This window comes from Halichoeres trimaculatus, unplaced genomic scaffold (genome assembly GCF_033239565.1).
Source record: "Halichoeres trimaculatus isolate MK-OKI-2021-1 unplaced genomic scaffold, fHalTri1.1 fHalTri1_scaffold_19, whole genome shotgun sequence".
Classification (NCBI taxonomy): domain Eukaryota; kingdom Metazoa; phylum Chordata; class Actinopteri; order Labriformes; family Labridae; genus Halichoeres; species Halichoeres trimaculatus.
The window spans coordinates 8,019,777-8,038,374 of NW_027437197.1; the positions used below are offsets into that span (position 1 = coordinate 8,019,777).

The 18,598-nt window shown below is 38.3% G+C and overlaps 2 protein-coding genes and 1 long non-coding RNA gene across 3 annotated transcripts in view; 2 read left to right on the forward strand and 1 right to left on the reverse strand.

Annotated features, from left to right (window-relative positions):
- The first annotated feature begins 1,052 nt into the window (after positions 1-1,052).
- Positions 1,053-5,198, forward strand: slc10a2 (solute carrier family 10 member 2). The gene is made up of 6 exons (XM_074695294.1): positions 1,053-2,377; positions 3,083-3,201; positions 3,305-3,393; positions 3,506-3,681; positions 4,424-4,581; positions 4,674-5,198. The coding sequence occupies exons 1-6, from the start codon at positions 2,010-2,012 to the stop codon at positions 4,868-4,870; spliced, it is 1,107 nt and encodes a 368-aa protein (XP_074551395.1). The 5' UTR covers positions 1,053-2,009; the 3' UTR covers positions 4,871-5,198.
- A 1,981-nt stretch (positions 5,199-7,179) lies between these two features.
- klhdc3l (kelch domain containing 3-like) lies at positions 7,180-18,490 on the forward strand. The gene is made up of 8 exons (XM_074695072.1): positions 7,180-7,249; positions 11,544-11,736; positions 11,856-11,938; positions 12,409-12,487; positions 12,840-12,886; positions 13,581-13,701; positions 15,143-15,332; positions 16,805-18,490. The coding sequence occupies exons 2-8, from the start codon at positions 11,568-11,570 to the stop codon at positions 17,439-17,441; spliced, it is 1,326 nt and encodes a 441-aa protein (XP_074551173.1). The 5' UTR covers positions 7,180-7,249; positions 11,544-11,567; the 3' UTR covers positions 17,442-18,490.
- Positions 13,187-18,598, reverse strand: part of LOC141808457 (uncharacterized) — a 113,960-nt gene continuing 108,548 nt past the window's right edge. The window contains exon 6 of the long non-coding RNA XR_012599902.1: positions 13,187-13,437. This is a non-coding gene — a long non-coding RNA (uncharacterized LOC141808457). The remainder of the gene's footprint in view (positions 13,438-18,598) is intronic.

An 18,598-nucleotide genomic window follows, 5' to 3' on the forward strand; every position in this document is an offset into this window, starting at 1 on the left:
TAATGCACAGTAAAAATTAAGGGACTTGACCTAAATTTGGTATCACCTCGGACACGACAACTTTTTAAAACTGCAATTAAACTGTGCATGTAGAAACCAATTTGTTAATGGCAGTTGTTTAAAATTTATCTGTCCTTCTTTGTTGGGAGTAAGAAAGGATGAGAGCGTGAAAAAAAATGGTTTAAGATGAAGTGACGAAAAGCTGGACAGAGTGTGAACAGACTATAAATGCAGTGAGACTTTGTTCTGTGACCCTTCACGTTCCCCACAGTTAAATGAACAACTTGTTGCTGCAGTTTGCATGTTCAGTAGTGTAAGAGTTAAACACACACGCACAAAAACGTGCTCAAACTTTAAAAGAATCATAAAATGTGGATGAGTTTCCCTGTTTCTGTATTTTCAGTTTGAAGAAAGCTGTTTACACGTTTTCCCTTGGAATTTTTTTCATATCAATGGTCACCTTAAATCTAAGCTAGCATGCACTTTACAGAAGGATTTGTGGCATATCAAATAATTACATTATGCATATGAAGTAACACAATGTGAATGAGTAACTCACCAAATCAAGTACGTCTTTCTGAGCAGATTGCTCATGTAGGTTGGATTTAAGAAGGAATCACCACATTCTTTAGTTGGTGGTGACGGGTTGTCCTTTAACTACAGTTGAGCATTCCCAATACGAGACAGAAAACTCTTCACACGGACCTGAAAAAGTAAGAATAACCTTTTCTGTTGCACAGTTTATATTTATTTAAAAGAGAGCTGTTTCATATAAAACCAGAATAAGGGTTTGGGTTTTCTCCTACTACCATGCAGTCCTTGATTTCAGTAGATTTTGACACATCAAAGGGCCCAGGAGTGAGCCTTGGCTGTTAAACATTATGATTCACATGAATAAAAACATCAGTTATGTCACTTTAACATTATTATTGCTTCCACACTTGGCAACGCATGTGCAAAATGTTGATGTAACATACCTGTAAACTCATTCACTCCAACTGTTTTATGTGTTATTGTTTTACAACCGTAGAATAGGTGGTAAATGAGGAAAATGTAATTGAGAATTTCTGTCTCCTGAACCGAGGAGACTTGTCGCAACTCTTACAAAAAAAACTTACCATTCTTGAATCAAGTGAATGAAGTTATAAAATATGAAATAACTGATTTCAGACCTCCAAGGAGCTAAGGTTTTGAAATAGCAGCTCTTAGAAATTCTATTGCGTATAACCACCTGCTCACTAAACATTATCCCAGTTATCACCCAGCAACCAATTAAAGACGCACAGTCACTTTTTATATACCTACAACCCTGCTCTGAGTGACTCTCCAGCTCTATAGGTGACATTCAGCACACGTGGAACTGTGCTTCCAATAGCTCCTACTCTGTCAGTATTTTTGAGTTTCGGCAGCTTTTGCAAAGAAATAACTCACCTGCCTCTTTCCAGCGATACCGAAATATGTATTCTGTGTTTTATTAACTAAGTTGTAATCCATGTTGAGGCTTTGGTTAACTTTTAAGATGAGATTTAATGGGTTTGTTGTTTTTTCAACCAGCAAGGACCTTGGATGAACAGGGTGTACCTGCCTAAGAAAACTTCAACATCTCCCCCCCCTGCTTACTGGCATTCTAGTTTGATGATGCTGCATCGCAAAGATGCCCAATAAAGTTTTAAAGAGGCCAAAGGACAATAAAAGATGGCACTGTTATGCAATCACAATTCTCTTTTCAGAATGATTCTCTTTTTATATGCTTGGTCTTTTGAACACTGACCCCATAAAACAGTTGAGTATTGGTTAATTTTTGATCCTTTTTTTTTACTCGCTGATTTCCCACCCATTTCTAGGCATAAAGCTAGAGAGATCTGAACAGTTCCTCTCACTGTCACCATCGTCTTCGTGGATGTCAGAGAAGGAGATACAGGAGCAGCCTTGTGGAAGCTAAGAAGTGGAAGATCTGTGGGAGCTTTCTTTCTGTCTTCTGTCAAATTTGTGTCATTACATCCTCCGCCATGTCCACCTGTGGCTCTTTTGCAACAATCTGCTCAGGCACTGACTGCCTGGTTCCTCCAAGTAACTTTAATGCAATTCTGAGCCTGGTGATGAGCATCGTGCTAACAACAATGCTCTCCATGGTCATGTTTGCCATGGGCTGCACTGTTGATGCCAAAAAGCTGTGGGGCCACATCAGAAGACCCTGGGGTATCATCATTGGCTTCCTCTGTCAGTTTGGTATTATGCCGTTCACAGCTTTCGCCTTGTCGCTGGCCTTTGGTGTGCTGCCTGTTCAGGCTATTGCCATTATCATTATGGGCTGTTGTCCAGGAGGAACAGGCTCCAACATCATCTGCTACTGGCTGGATGGAGACATGGACCTCAGGTAGGAGATCTTCTTTAAGGTTAATCAGGCTTTTGCTGTCAGTTTTAGAGTTTTTTTTATTTTCATTTTTTTTTATTTTTTCCTCAGAACAACTCAGTTAAACAATAGCTGACCTTGTTTATATGGAGTAAGGCAGAATTTGTCATACAAAGCAGAACAGGAGACAACAAGACTCAGTTTATTCCATTTCTGGACTGTGTTAAAACAAAGATGTTGAAGTTAATTAAAAACTTTTAAGAGCCCATGCACTTGTGGGATTGATAACATCAGGATGAACAGTTACATAGTCTGATTGTTTTCTGCACCTCTAATAGAGTAAAACTCATATATTATGACTTAATCTACCATAGACACACCAAAATTATGTTGCTTATCAGTAAAAAAAAATGTGTTCTAAGAAAAAGGGCACATATAGTACCACACATTACATTTTTGTAAAATATGTCATTTAAAAACCAAAATATGTGACTGTGTGGACTACCACCGAAAATACTGCTGAGTTTACCTGAGGAAGAAATAATGAAATAATAAAAACAATATCAGAATCATCATTTACTCCAGGTTTTTGTCCTTTACAGAAAAGCCTGATTACATTTTTAATTAAGACACTGACTAACAATAAGAACCCAAAACAGAAGCTGCATGTAAAATAAAATCTAATTCCATGAGCTTGGTCTGCTAACTCCCCGTGTTTCCCCTCCTCAGTATCAGTATGACAGCCTGTTCCTCTATCCTGGCCTTGGGGATGATGCCTCTCTGTCTGCTCATTTACACCTCCATCTGGACCTCCGCCAGCACCATCCAGATCCCATATGACAGTATCGGTATGTCAGATGTTCCACTATCTGCCTGATCAGTGTTAAACAGCTTAGCTACATAGCATTCAGATGTTTCATATGAGATGGATGAAAATCCTTGTATTCTCAGGTATTACTCTGGTGGCCCTTCTCGTCCCGATTGCTCTGGGAATGTACGTAAAACGCAGATGGCCCAAAGCGGCAAAAAAGATACTCAAGGTAAGAGGTCTCATCAGTGGATGGTGTGTGGGTTAATGTTTCATTCTTCTGCACCATATAATCTTTACAAGTCTGTTCGATAAATAGACACTGATGTATTTTCTGTTCACAGGTTGGATCCATTGCTGGTTTTCTGCTCATTATCGTCATAGCAGTGATTGGAGGAATTCTCTACCAGTCCTCCTGGACCATCGCTCCATCCCTGTGGATTATTGGGACAATTTATCCCTTCATTGGTTTTGGTTTGGGGTTCGTCATGGCCCGCTTTGCAGGTCAACCCTGGTTCAGGTAAGGCCTCTTGTGTCTTTTATGTTCATACCATATCAGGATTCTTAGAAAGAATGTCTTAGAGATCCATACACACACTGATACTACAGAAATCTATATGTGTCTTGGTTGAGGGATTGACTTCTTTTTAGGTTATGTAACATTAAACAAATTCATAATGTGTTAGTCTCTTGGGTTAAAAAAAATGATCCAAATTAAGCGAATAAATAAAAAAACACAAACAAACTCGGTTTCCTTTCATCTTGATTTTCATTTTCTGTTGCATTTTAAAAACTCAGAATTTTTCTCAGAGAGCTACATTCTTCTTTGGGGTTCTCAAATATTTTGAATTGCTTGCTTGATTTTAAATTCTTAATTCTTGATGTTTTTTTCACAATTACAATTTTTAGGGTTTTTTTGAGGGGGACATTTTGCCTTTATTAGATAACAGATAACGTGACTGTGTATGGGGCATTTACTTTAACTGTTAGCTAAACTGTACATCAGGATTTTCCTCTATTATTGCGAATTTTGCAACAGAAACCTGACAAACAAAATTGGTAAAAGTGTTGTCTCGATTGTTTTATTTTGAAGTGCAGAGTCACTGGCAGTACTGCGAAATTTGAAAAGTTTGTATTTTAGTACTTGCTTAATTTCTGTGCGGCTGCCAAATCACTAATAGTTTTATAAACCATGAAACCTGAGTGCTTCAACATTCATTCATTTGTTCTCACAAGGCTGTGAATTTTCCTTCTTTCCTCAGATGTCGAACCATTGCATTGGAGACAGGTTTCCAAAACTCCCAGCTGTGCAGCACCATCATCCAGCTGTCCTTCAGTGCTGCTGAGTTGGAGGTCATGTTCGCATTCCCCCTCATCTACAGCATCTTCCAGCTCTTGGTGGCAGTCATGTCTGTAGGAGGTGAGATCACAAGTGAAGAAAAAAAAGAGTAATCTTATCCCTCTTTTCTTAAAAAGCTGCATCTTTAAGTATGTTTATTTTTCCCTCTACAGGCTACCAGTTATATAAGAAAAAGTTTGGCAAAGGGTTAGATGATACAGACAGTGAGGCTCCATCCATTGAGGCTGGTGATGATGAACCTGAAAAGAAAAAGGAAGGTGCTTGGGACAATAACGCCTTTGAGTTTAATGAGAGTGCTGGCAGTGAGGAGAAAAGTAAGGGTTTAAAGACCAGCAACACCAAGCTGTGAAATCATAAAGCCACAAATTACAGACTTTGGAGTAGCAGAAGGAAGCATCAAGGTCTGCAGCACTACTGATGACGGCGGCCTCACTCAGCTGTGAACACATACTGCCCTCTAGAGGCCGGAGGTGTACACTACACATCTTGTTCTCTGCTGTGGAGGGAAATGTGACCAATCGAAATGATTCCACTAAAAGTCTTTGTTTTTGCCTCTAACAAGCTCAGGTTTTTATTAATGGTGTCTTATAACATTATAGAGTGGATCAATTTGAAACAAATGTTTTTATATAAGTGACAATTAAACAGAATATGCATTTACAGTCTTCTCTTGTGGCCCAGCATATACAAGAACAGTCACTATAGCAGTTTCTTTAACAACAATATATATATATATATATATATATATATATATATATATATATATATATATATATATATATATATATATATATATATATATATATATATATATATATATATATATATATGAACTTAATTCTACTCAATGGCAAAAACCCTGAACTTTTGGGAGATATGTGGTGTATTTATTCTCAAGAATTGTGTTGTAGCCACAGGCCACTTGCAGCCCACCCCATCTGTTTAAGGTTGTCAATATTTCAATATTTAAGATATTCAGAATTCATCTCATGTGAAAAAAGGGTCCTAAGTTTTGAATATGTTTTTTTTTCTTATATTACCAACTATAATGCTGAAAACTTCATTCTGCACTTTGTTTCTCTCTTTTTTGCATGTGTCATTTGCATTTCTTCATTTTAAAACTGAACCTTTAATGCTGCTGTTAGCAGTAGTCACGAGGCAGAGGCAGTTGCGTGCATTATTGATTTACAAAATATGTATTTCTAATTTTTAACTTATGACAGTTGGGAGTTGAGCTTTAATGTGAACTGTCTGTGTGTTTTCAACACTTCCAGCTCTTCTATACCTCACGTGTGCTAGTGGATGAATAGAGCGGGAGTTTATAATCTATTAAAGTAAATAATATAAGTCTTGAAAATAACAAAACTTTAATAGTTATTTTTCTGCTTTTGTAACGCTTTCTTTTTTTTTTTTTAATGTCTGCAGTAAACAAAGAATAGGGAGGAAATAATCCCAGATTATTTATACCACACTTTGTTAATAATTTATTGGTGAGGAACCGAACTGAATTAAGCGACGTCTTTCATTGTAAATTTTGGATGAAAGCTTTAAACATTATATGGATGTTTCAGTTTATATTAAAACCTCTGTTTCACTGTTTGTACATGTACAATGTCTGAAATGATACCACTTTTTTATTCTCAGGAGTGTTAATAATTCATATTTTGATGTGAATTTAAGTATCAGGATTCAACTCAATAAACATTTATATTTAGAATCAATTCCTCAGTGTTTTCCATTTGAAAAGCTGACATTTAAGAGGAAGTGTGTGTCTTACTATATGGTTTCCTTAAAAGACAATCTCTTGCTGATAAATGATGACATGGTAAATTGTTGAGAGTAACAGACCACGTGTTTCCAGTAAAAGGTTAGAAACCTGCCTTCTCATAAAATAAATTTCATTATTACAGTTGTCATAGTCCGAATTGCGAAAGCAAAAGCACTGTTAAAAAAAAAAAAGTTGTTACAACTGGGGTAAGTGCTGTCATGTGACGATAATAATAGTGTCCAGCTGTCTATGTCATAACAGTGTTGATCCTCACAGAAACTCCAGCCTACTCAAGTGTACTCAACCAACACCCTTCCTCCCAAACACTCGCCCCTCCTACTGATGGGTGCACTTATGCTGCCTTCAGGGTCAGCTAAAAAAAACTGGGAATTATCAAACTCTCACAAGGTAATTACACAAATTAAGCGTTATTTTATCGAGCTAGATAAAAATTAATGTAGATTACATTTCAGGGGTGAAACTCATAAAATAAGTATAAATTTTAAAAATAAACTTGTAGAAACATGGGTTTGAAATCCCATCACATCCAAAATGGCTCACATACACTTGTCTTCCCCTCTTGTGGCCTTGACAGGTCATAGCACTAGATTTTTTTTTTAATGTATATAAATAAAATGTTTTCAGTATATTCTTGTTACCTTTTTGTGACAAATTCATTTTCCCCCCATGCTCTGGTGTATTTATAAATCGAGGTTGAAACACGTTAATTTCGACTCTTTTGACTTTGCTCTTAAAAACCACAATGCTATGGAAACATATCCCCACTTATTGTCTTGGTTCATGTGACCTAGTCTCTTACTAACCAGGCATCACAGGAAACATGTGGTTACTTTCACTAACTCGTACTAGAAGAAGTCGCAGTTTACGAGGGGAGCCTGAATGCAGCGGAATCCCGTTCAAAGAGACAACAATCACACGGAGAGGAGCAGCACGACTAATGTAAGTAACAAATAACACTTTATAACGGTACATGGGTACCGATACATACTTTTTCCAGCATTATTCATACTCAAATTACTAACTAAAAAACAAGAGTTGATTTATTCGGTGTTGACACCAAATGAGGCTGCTGTCGGAGGAAGCAAGAGAAGTTTCTCTCCTCCTCTCCTTTCCTTCAACTTTACCGTTATCAGGTCTGTTTTACTTTGCCTTAATGTGTAGGGAAAATGTTAGAGACACTCATAAATGTGTTACCATCGGTGTGATTTCCGTATATAATACTAGAAACAATCATTTCTTCCTCTAATGATGAGTTGTCGTCGTTGGTAGCCTGGAAACTGAACGTTACATCGAAGAGTCACATTTTTGCAGAAGTGGTTTTCATGTCACCGTTTAGTCGTTAGCTAGCTAACTGTCATGGTCCTGACTTAATGCAAGGAAGATGTCTGAAAATGTTGAACTTAATAGAAGCTTATTAATTACCCATGATAAAGACAGACCAATCTAACTGTTTGATATATTGCGAATTTGAGGTTAGGTTTGATAAGGTGGACCCCACTTAAAGCTCCAGTCATGTTGTCATTTTTGGTTGGTTATCAAACTGATGGACACCAGTGCTGATGCTTTTATATGACTTGGAAAAGTAGATGTATTCAGAAAATAAATTACTTCTCTAAAATTCAGGGTAGGTGTCAGAGCAGATGAGTAGTGTTAGATAATAGCAGCATTTAGCAGAACAGACTTGGCAAAGATGGAAAATAATATTCACAAGCAGGTTATGATAACAGTGTACAATCACCTGAATAAAAAGACATTTTTGTTCTTGATAACTTATACTTTGATATCCAAAAAAGAGGAGGTTCTCTCAAACAGAGATGCCACCTTGCAGCACTATTTACAGTAGCACACAGGAGAAATAACTTAAAAAAGCCATGTTTGTTTTTGTATTTAGTGATGGACTTACTGGTTCTCAGCTGAAGACAGAGAGGAGGAGAGTGATTCTTTTTGTGTGCAAAAGAATTTGCATGTAAAGATGTTTTTAGTGGTAAAGATTTGACAAATTGAGAGTCATACATGCTATGCATCATTGGAGCTTTCTGTCCTCAAAGGCCACCGTCACTAAAATATTAAATGTGATCACTAGGTAAAGCTTCATATCCTCATTTCTACACACTGTAACTAAGTCTTAATTTACAACTCACTTTTCGACAAACTTTAATTTTTGGACATGAAGTAGGCATGTCAGCTGTCACTGGATATATATATATATTTATTTCATTATTATTATTATCAAAAAAAGGTAATTGAAGATCTTAAATTCCTTAAAAAACAGCTGTATTTTTTTTTTTAATAATTGCTGTAGTTTTGTTCCAACATGTTTTCTGCATTGCTTATAGCTGGAAAATCCACCTGAGTTTACGCAGGTGGAGTATTATAATCCCAGCAATTTCCTAATAGCTGAAATCATGGCTGCAAGCAACCCTTGCTACAGAAGCCTTACAGAAATCCTACTGGAGAAGAACTTTTTTCAGACTCATAGAGTTACAATAATAAGAAGTTATTTTTACTATTATTATTTTGAAGCAAACAGGAAAAAAAACAAACAGACTGTAATTATTAGCAATGTTACATAACATCAGTGGAAACAACCCCGTAGGGGTTGAACTTTGTACATGACACGTAGCGATGTTGTAATTAAGACTCATCATAAGTAATTACTGTGGTACATTTGTCAGATTACAGTGCATATGACAGATTGATAATGGGACTATACAAAACATATCAGTGTCAACTGGAGTCCAGGACTCGGATTCGGGCAATGCAGAGGAGGAATCTGAGGAGTAAACAGAGGTTTTTGTTTTCTTTTTTTAAGCTATAAGCTTGAATAATTTGAAAGCATGACTCTGCACTCAAATTGGGAACCTGGACACCTGATCCTCCTGGCTGAAATTACTCACATTCTTCAATAATGAGTGATGAAAGTGAACTTGTGTCATTATTTGACTCTTTTAGTTGAAATAGAGGGGCTGGCATCGCTAATGATAAGCACCAGATTTCTTTACATAACCAACACTCAGGTATTTGAACAAGCCAGAGCAAGGTGTGTAGCTACAATGCTGTGACCTCAGAGCTGTTTGCTCATGTGACAGGCTGATAAGAAGTTGAAGAGAGGCCAACAGTGTCAGGGATGAAGAAACTCCACAGCAGCCTTTTAAAAGTGTGTCACTATGGAAAAGCTCAGGAAAAAACTTCCTGTTGGCTCAGTTACAACAGCATGGAAAACTACTGTGATGTTATAATACCAGGAGTAAGAATGATAAGCCTGACCTGACACCGAATCCTCATGAATACTGTAAAAGGTTTAAGTGAGTCATCAGTTTTCTCAATGAATATTTCCATTTTCTTCCCAATAGGTGAGTCAACCATCATAAATCATGCACCGATTTTGTTTTATGGGGTCATATGCAGGAGTATAAAGCAGCTACCTGCATTGTACTTCATCAGTGTATTATGGTTTTGGAGGACAGCAACAAGTAAATCATCTGCTTTTCTTAAGAACGCAGTGGCAGAATATAAACGGCGTGTTTGAATCATTTCTTTCCTACGTGGTCATTGATTTTGGTAAGATATAAGAAATCAATTCTTACAGGGACAAAGTTCTCACCTCTACAGGAGAAGCAGAGTTTATCCCCAGAGGGAAGGAGAGCAGAGTGTCAGAGTCTCTCCTGACACCCAGGCTTATATTAACAGCTCTATGAGTCAGAGTCCCAGCTGAGCACCCCAAGGAGCCAAGCTCTACACAACCATAACAACATTCTCAACACTGTCCGGCTTACTCACATGATCATTTGGCAGACCAGGTTATGGCAGTAGCTGTAGATTCAGAGATGCAGGTTGTATCAGGTTCATTAAGAGGCGCTTTTAAGCGATGCTGTAATCAGAGCTTCAGAGTGGTTTGTACAAACCCACCTGTTAGATACATCTGTTGTTTGTTAAAGCTTGTGAGTTTCCTGTGGTTTCAAACAACAGCTCTTTGCATCACGAGAAACACTCACACAAGGTTGTGCTGTACATAATGCTTGATGCAAAGAGGCGAGATTTCAGAGTTGAGTAGGCCTGTCACGATAATCAATAAATCAATTAACCGAACAATAAATAAAAACGTCCTCCGTAAGTTTGCCAGCCTCGATAAACTGACACTTGCATGCATGTTTGTTTTCCTTCTCTCTTTTGACAAAAGAGGCTGAATGAGAAGATGGCTCACTACGTCTATCTTTCCTAACATCGGGGTGCATAGGTTCTATAGCAGATTTATAGCGAAGTGAGCATCTGTCAAAAATGCAATCTTTGGGGTGAAGACGCGCGTACACACGGAGAGAGCTGATGCGAGCGTCCTGAGGGGTAAGGAGGAAACACACCCTAATATGAGTGATGGCACAAAAGATATGGTTCTTAAGCTGCCTGCCACAGTCCCAGTGTGGGAATATTTTGTTTTTTATCAGAATGAACAAAGTGTGAGCTCATGAACACCAACCAGCTGATATGTCCCATTTGTTTGAAAATAGTGGCGACGAAGAAGAAGAAGGGGAGGTGCAGCGGAGCCTTGTTCTTTGACAATCCGCTCTTACTGAGGCTTTTGGTCTGCAAAGTAAATGGAAATAAAAGCCCCAAATGGTGGGCGCTCAAAGACAGCTACATTGCCAAAGAAATGCAGCCCTTCATTTCGGTTGAAAGCCAGAAATGTTAAAAATGTTTGACAGACAGTACGGATTGACTGGGAAAAAAGTACATGTTACAAACAATTCAGGAACTGTATAAACTCCCTTTTATTTAGGCTATAGTTTTTATTGTTGTTGTTTTTTTGGAGTTTTGTTTTTTCTTTAGGGACAAGGTCTATGTTTTATTGTTTTTGATTAATATTGATTATTTTCATTGACATGTATTTTTTTCTAAAAGAGTCCATTTCATTTTCATTGTCTTTTTTTCTCTTTCTCGTTTGTTAGATGTATTATATTTCATACATCAATGAAAAAATGGAAAAAAAATCAAAATAATATTGACAATAATATTGTTTATCTGCAATAATATTTTGGAATATTATCGTCTAGCAAAATTTGTTATCGTGACAGGCCTAGAGTTGAGGCAGCAGCTTATTCATAAAAAACTTTGTTTTATTTAAAAAAAAAGAAAAACAGCATTTCCACACTGCTTATCTTATCATCGTGGCTTCCTTTGTCGTCTTTCCTCCAATTCATGTGATGGTTTACTAACGCTTGGACATTGCTTCTTCTAGAAAATGGTCAAGTGAGCGCAGACGATGCCAGATATGAGTCAAAGCAATCCCTGTCTGTGGACTCAGCTCCCCCAGAGCCGGCCGAGTCCGTGTGACCGCTACAAACACGCCTGCTGCAGCTACGATGGACATGTCTACATCCTGGGAGGAAGAGAGAACGGCTGTCTGAGAGACTTCTGGAAGTACAGCGTGGGTAAGGTTGAGTTAATGAAAGATTTTTTGGAGTTAAAAGAAAGAAATTGGAAGTGTGATGGTGTTGTGTTGGATGAGGCAGCATCATACTCATACATATTTTCCTGTATACCGTTGTAGTGTGTAACGAGTGGACTGAGTTGAGCTGCACTGGTGAAGCTGCCCCAGAAGAGCTGGAGGAACACACTATGGTGGCTCATGAGGTAAAAAAAAAAAAAAAAAACATGGCTTTTTTAACTTTTTAAAATTAGGCTAAAACAACTCACTTGGATATCACTGCCAGATCATGATGAATAATTCAAAAATGAAACTCAGTTGTGTCTCTGTTCAGAAGCACATGCAGCTTTCAGTATTTCACCACCTCCCCTTAAAACTATATGTGGATTAAATTAACTACTAGTCTCAGTCATTTGAGGTTGACCAGCGCCCAGTTTGATGACCTGTTAGCACAGATCAGAGGATTACCCTGATTGCTTGCATTGTGTATTTGCTGTGGAGCAATAAAGACACACAATAGCTGACATTAAGCTGAAAGCAGTGATAGGAGATCTTGTAAATCTTTGTCATTTTACTGCATCAGAAGGTTTAAAGAGCTTTTTTTCAGCTACTCCATCTGCTTCTATCGCTCTAAATGCTGCATTCAGTACATCTTTATCAGCTTCGATCCTTTCAGGGTTTCCTGTACGTGTTTGGAGGCATGCTGGATTCTGCGTACACCACACGTCGATGTTCTCTGTGGGTGTATGACATTGGTGAGTTTCACAACGGCAGTGCACAATAGCACTTCTTTTATTGGCAGTCACTGTAAGTAACGGCTCAAAGAAACAAATCTTGTTGTGACTTGTTAACTTTGAATCTCAGGCTCTAAGCTGCAGTGAAAACTCTTCAGTGTTTTTGTGAGTCTAGAAGCAGTAAAAGCTTTTGTGGATGTAAAAGTATTTCTCAGCCTTTCACACTGTTTTCATAGAAACATATGAAACTTAAAGAGATAAACAGGACCACCATTAATTTCAGAACATTTTTTAAAATTTCCTACCTTTTTCTTTATTTCACTTTGACCGAAGCTCTATGTCATTTTCACCCCCTTTGTCTTGTGTGTTTCAGGGATGCAGAAATGGGTGCACACTCAGGGAAAGAGGAGCTCCCCTCAGGTACAGAGGTCCTTTTATATGAAAAGAAAGAAAGAAAACTTCCTCTGTCTCCTTTTACTGTCACAGTTTTTCTTTGTTAGCTTCATTCAATCATGATGCGAACCAAAGCTTATAATCAGACGTCACCTGGGAGAAAAGCATCTCACTCCTGAAACAAAACTTCTGGACGCATCTTTTTGTTTCAACAGGGCTTTAATTTTTAGCTTTACAAATATCTCAAAGATGTTTGAAAAAGAACAAAAAAATACTGCTACAAGACTAGCAAAGACTTTCAGATGTTAAATTATCTCAAGGCACATAACTAAACATGATGCTCACGAGTATTTGTGAAGAAACATGATGCAGGAATGAATTTAAAGGAAAAGAAAAAAAGAGTTATGAGTTCAAGTTAAAAATGACCTGTTTAGAGACAAACCAGGAGAAGTTTTTTTGGCAGAAACTTTCCAGCACTTATTTATCATACACATCAGGATCTGTTCAGGGTCAGTACTGAAGTGACTAGAGTCCAAACTGTCAGGTCAGATCAGGGGCTCTGCAGGCTTGGAGGAAACCTAAACAAGAGAAAAATATTAAAAAAGAAAAACTGTGAGTAGAATGATAAACAAAGGTTGCATTAGTTTAAAGCTTGTGATAATCTAGTGGTGTAGGTAAAAATTAAATATTGTGTTCATGTTTGTGTCTTTTTTGTGTGTAGACACAGATGCCATCCAACAGAAAGGGACACAGTGCTGTGGTGCTTGGATCTGACATGCTGGTGTACGGAGGTTTTGTGGACATGAAGGGTTCTTCGCAAGAGTTTTGGAGATTGGATCTTGGTGAGTTTAAAACGCGTTTTTCCTCAGTATTAAAAAAAATGGAATCTTATTTACATCCAGACAAAACACGACAAATAAAAGAGACCAACTCAGTCAGATTCAAAGAAGACACTGACATTCTTTTGATAAAATCTGTGGTTCTTTTGATGGGCTTGATGCGAGGTAAGGAAAGTTTGTGGCAGAGATGTAAACAAAAAATCAGAAAGTTTATCAGATATAAATAATAGTCTATCTAAATCAGTCTATCAAACATGCCAGTACTCTTAAGACACACTTTGATTTGGTGCCTTCACCACAAACAGTTATGTTGCAATTATTGCATGTTTGCCTGTTTAAAGTTGCAGCAATTTACTGACACAATTTGTACCGTTTGTTTGATTTTTGAGGCAAGTTAAGAAATAACCACCAAATCACACTCAGACCTCAACACTCAAACATGTTTGTCACAATACAACAGTAAGGCTGCATGATATTGGGAAAATATGATATAACGATATTTCTAGTTTCCTGCAATATACATCCCGATATTTTCTTAAGTTTACTGCTTTTCTCTGTTCAGCTTTATTTCTCCCTGAAATGAAAACAGACTTACCCCTTTTCCACCAAGCTGGTTCCAGGGCTGGTGCTAGAGCCGGTTCGCAGTTGGTTTAAGTGCGAACTGGTTAAGAACCATTTGCTTTTCCACAAACGGGTGCCGGCTTATGAACTTATCTTCTTCTTCTGTTGTTTCACTTACCCCAAACTCATCTTTTTAAAAAGATGTGTTTTTTACTTTGCTTTGGTTGGTCAATAATCCCGCCCCCACGTAAGCCTGTAGCCCCCGATGTAACATGGTTCTTTCTGCTGGCCCAGCCAAAAGTTGGTGCTTGCCAAGCACCGGTTTTGAAAGCCAGCAACCAGTGCTTAGTCTGTGGAAAACCAAAGAACTGGTGCTACGTCTGGCTCTAGCTCCGAACCAGCCATGGAACCAGCTCGGTGGAAAAGGGGTACCTGTCACCTAAGACACTCACTCAGCGGTTTCACCTTTATGTTTTCCTCTGCGACCAAATAATATTAAAGGATATCAATTAAATATGAGCAAACACACAGTGGCTCACAAATTTGTCCCCCTCCTACATTTTGCCTTTTTTGTTGGCTTGAATATTTTGCCAGAGATATGAATCAGTGAAAAGTAATGTTTAGACATTTCTAGAACAAGCGGAACGTATTGCATATATCACATAACCCTGCAATATGAATATTGCGCAAGTACATATCCCATTGAGGATACTGAAATGGTATATTGTGCAGCCCCATACAACAGACATTTTTATTGATGACACAGACATGGATTATACCTGCTGCATACACTTGACTGAATTTGAGGCTGTTTGACTTGTAAGCCAAGACTAGCTGACAACTTCATGCCCATTAATTATTTATATGTTCGTTCATACCACAGACACCATGGCGTGGTTTATGCTCAGCACTTCTCAGCGGGGCTCACCGGGCCCAGGACCCAGACACAGTCACTCTGCCATGGCCTATCAGGGCAGCATGTACCTGTTTGGAGGCTTGAAAGGTTTAAATGAGCAGAGAGACTTCTGGAAGTGGAACTCCACCAACCGTGCATGGAGTTTACTCAAAAACAAGTGAGTAGTGGTTTCATCAGAAAGTCAAGTGGGCTCCAGAGCTGTGGATGGTATCTACTGAGGTGACTGGTTAGTCTAAATCCTGAACTGAAAGTTTCCAGTCCAAGTTTAATTTGACAGTCACTTTCATATCAATATCTGTGCCAGCAATGACAAATTAGTTTTTTTTTCTTCATAATGTTTAAAGTTTGCAATTTTTTGGAGTCATTCAGAAATCTTACTCATCTAATGAAACTCTTACATCAAATTTAACGTCTCCCTACAACACAGAATTCTTCCTCAAGTAAATTGTAAACTACTAAATGTAGAATGTAGAGGTAAAACATGCCACCCTGATGAGCTTAATCTTGTGTCTTGTGGTCTTAAATTAACTTCTTCCACATGAAGTATTTTTAGAATATTAATTAAAAAAAGAAAAGTTTTATGTTGTGTTTTTAATAGTATAAGTAAGCGGAAGTTGTATTCAGATGCTAATTAGTGGTCCATGACAGCCAACTCAACAAGAGGATGAAGGCCTCATCACCACGCACACGTGTGTTGGTGTAAAGAACTTGATCCTGTCAGGGTAATACCTGGATGTCTCATCACCTGCTGAACTTTCAGGATCAGTTTTCAGTGGCTTTGCTGCACTGACAGGGGGACGTGAGGAGAGTGTGTCAGGTCGCACGGTGAAGCTTGTAGAGGTGTGCGCGTAGTTGTAGACAGTAAAGCAAAATAAAACTAGTAGCATTAGGACTTGGGCTGGGTATTGTCAAGATTTTAATTTTGATTCTTCAGGTTACAATTCGATTTCAATTTTATTTTAATGCTTTGATTTTTTGATTTTCATGCCCATGTGAACATTTGTAATATGCCATGTAATAGCCAGCCTCAGCACTTGGGAAACAGCAGATTTTAGCACTTCCGCATTGCCCCATAGTCTTAGATTGGAGGTTGCTACTTGGTTTTGGGGCAATAAAACAACACATTCAACGTACATAACACACACAGTGCCCCACACTTGCAGGGAGGTGAATCGATTCTGAGGATTTGTTGAATCGATATTGAATTGGGCAAGGAAACATTGCAATGCGTCATTTAATCCATTTTTTTACCCACCCTAATTTGGACTTTTTTCCTTGTGGCATCTAAGACATCCTAACTAACTTAATTTATTGTTAATGAAGCTTTAAATCGAAGCTTAAGTTGCACAAATTTAAAACAACCCTAAAAAACCAAACACACAATGAGCAAAAGAATCAGATTAAACTATCATAATCATGTGTAAAAGTATGCAGACAATACACCGACTCCAGCTTTCTCCCCCTCTTTGACTGTACTTCCTGTTTGTATTTATTATTCAGGGAATTCCACCCCATCACAGTCACAGCTGGACTCTGGGTAAAGCCTCAAAGACAAAAGCCCAGTGCTTATATTAGAAATTGTTTCATGTGTTCCTTCCTGCTGACACCCCCTCTCTGTGTTTATTTCAGATCAGGTCCCTCCAGACTGATGGGACACTCAGCTGTGGCCTACAAGGACAATATGCTGCTTTTTGGAGGAGGACGAAGCCAGAACTCTCCAAAGAACTGCCTGTGGAGGTACAACTTCTCCTCTCAAACATGGGGGCAGCTCCCAGTACTCCTCGGCTCCACTCCTCCAGACAAGATCCACCACTGCTGCGTCGGGCTCGGTCCTAGCTACACGTCCAACGCCAGTAGCCTAAGCTCAGATCTCCACCCCAGACTGCTGGAAGGGAAAACAAGGCCCTTTAAAAACAAATGCTTTCCCGCCCAGCTCACTTTTCTGGGATCAGACGGAGCGATAGAGCTGGAGACGTTCAGCACGATCAAACGCTGCCCGAGACCCGAGTCGTCAGAGCTGGACAACAGCAAAGAGTGTTTGATGGGGATAGAAGCACAGAAGATTGGAACATGTCTGAGCTTTGAAAACAAGGCTTTCAGGAAACAGTGGAGCTGGACGGAGGAGGAGCAGCTTCAAGTGGAGGAGGAGGAGGATGATGGGGACATGGCTCAGCATCTGCCTGATCTGCTGCTGGTGCTGGGGGGGAGACCTTGTGCTACACACAGCCCCATCTCCATCTGGCAGATGACTCTGGCTGAATCATAAATACTTTTGAGAACAAACTAATATCTTATATTTTTGTATGACAACACAGTATTAAAATCTAACTTCACTTTTTTAACATGTTTTAAGGGTTTACATGAAATACAATGAATTCATATTTGTTACTGATGGTGAGTTTTATGTTTTTAAGTGGCCTTGTCTAAACCAAAACATATCTAAAACTGTACGACAGATTATGACGTTGCTTCTGCTTTAACGTTATCTACGTAGTAGCAGCATAACCGTGAATTACAGAAGGGACGTCGAGCACATCAGGAGTTCTGATCGAAAGGGCTCATTACAAAACACTGGTTTTGGTATCTGCATTTCCTTACAACGTGCCAGTAAGGTAAGGCATGTGAAGCTGACACCTCTGGAGATTCAATGTTGTTCACTGCACAGATCAAAATGTGACGGTTTGCACCTTTAAATTTGTTGGGTCAAAGCACATGTAGCTGTTTTTGGTGTAATTCAAGTTCTGCATGTTTTTCCTTGTTTTGCTCAGTAAATATAAAGTTTTTTTTTTTTTTTTTCTGATTGCATTTCTTCATGCACCAGCAAGAATAAGTAATAAGTCCAAGTTCTTCTGTCAGCAATATATTTGATATTGTGTTTCTCTAAAAGATAAACAAACTGCTGTGCACTTAAATTTGAATTATTTTCATGGATAACTGAATCTGGTAGAGACAAATTTCACAACATCTGAACATAAAATTGCTTTAACTGTAACTTAATGGATGAAACTTTTCCATCCTGTAATTTTAAAGCTCGCTGATTGAATCCGTCTTCAGCAGAAGGTGTCAGGTTGATTATTAACCAAGTGGATTACATTATAAAGCCAAGTGTCACACAGGTGTGGTCAACCTCAGCAGCTGTGTTTACATTAAAGTATTTTGTTTTCAATCTCTCATTAATTTGTGAAATGTTACATAACAATAACGCTACTAAAATCCTGATTGAACCCTCCACATTAAAATAATAACAATAAAAACATGAAACTTTTGATTTTGTTTTCTTTCTGGACCCTACATACAAATAGAAGTGTCTCCTTTGCTGACTGTTGTAATGATGAGTGTAACCTATAGACTGTAAAGTGTCTACGATGTCAGTCACTTGTTTTGATAAGTTTTGAAGCATGTACTGTGCTATATTGAAAAAAC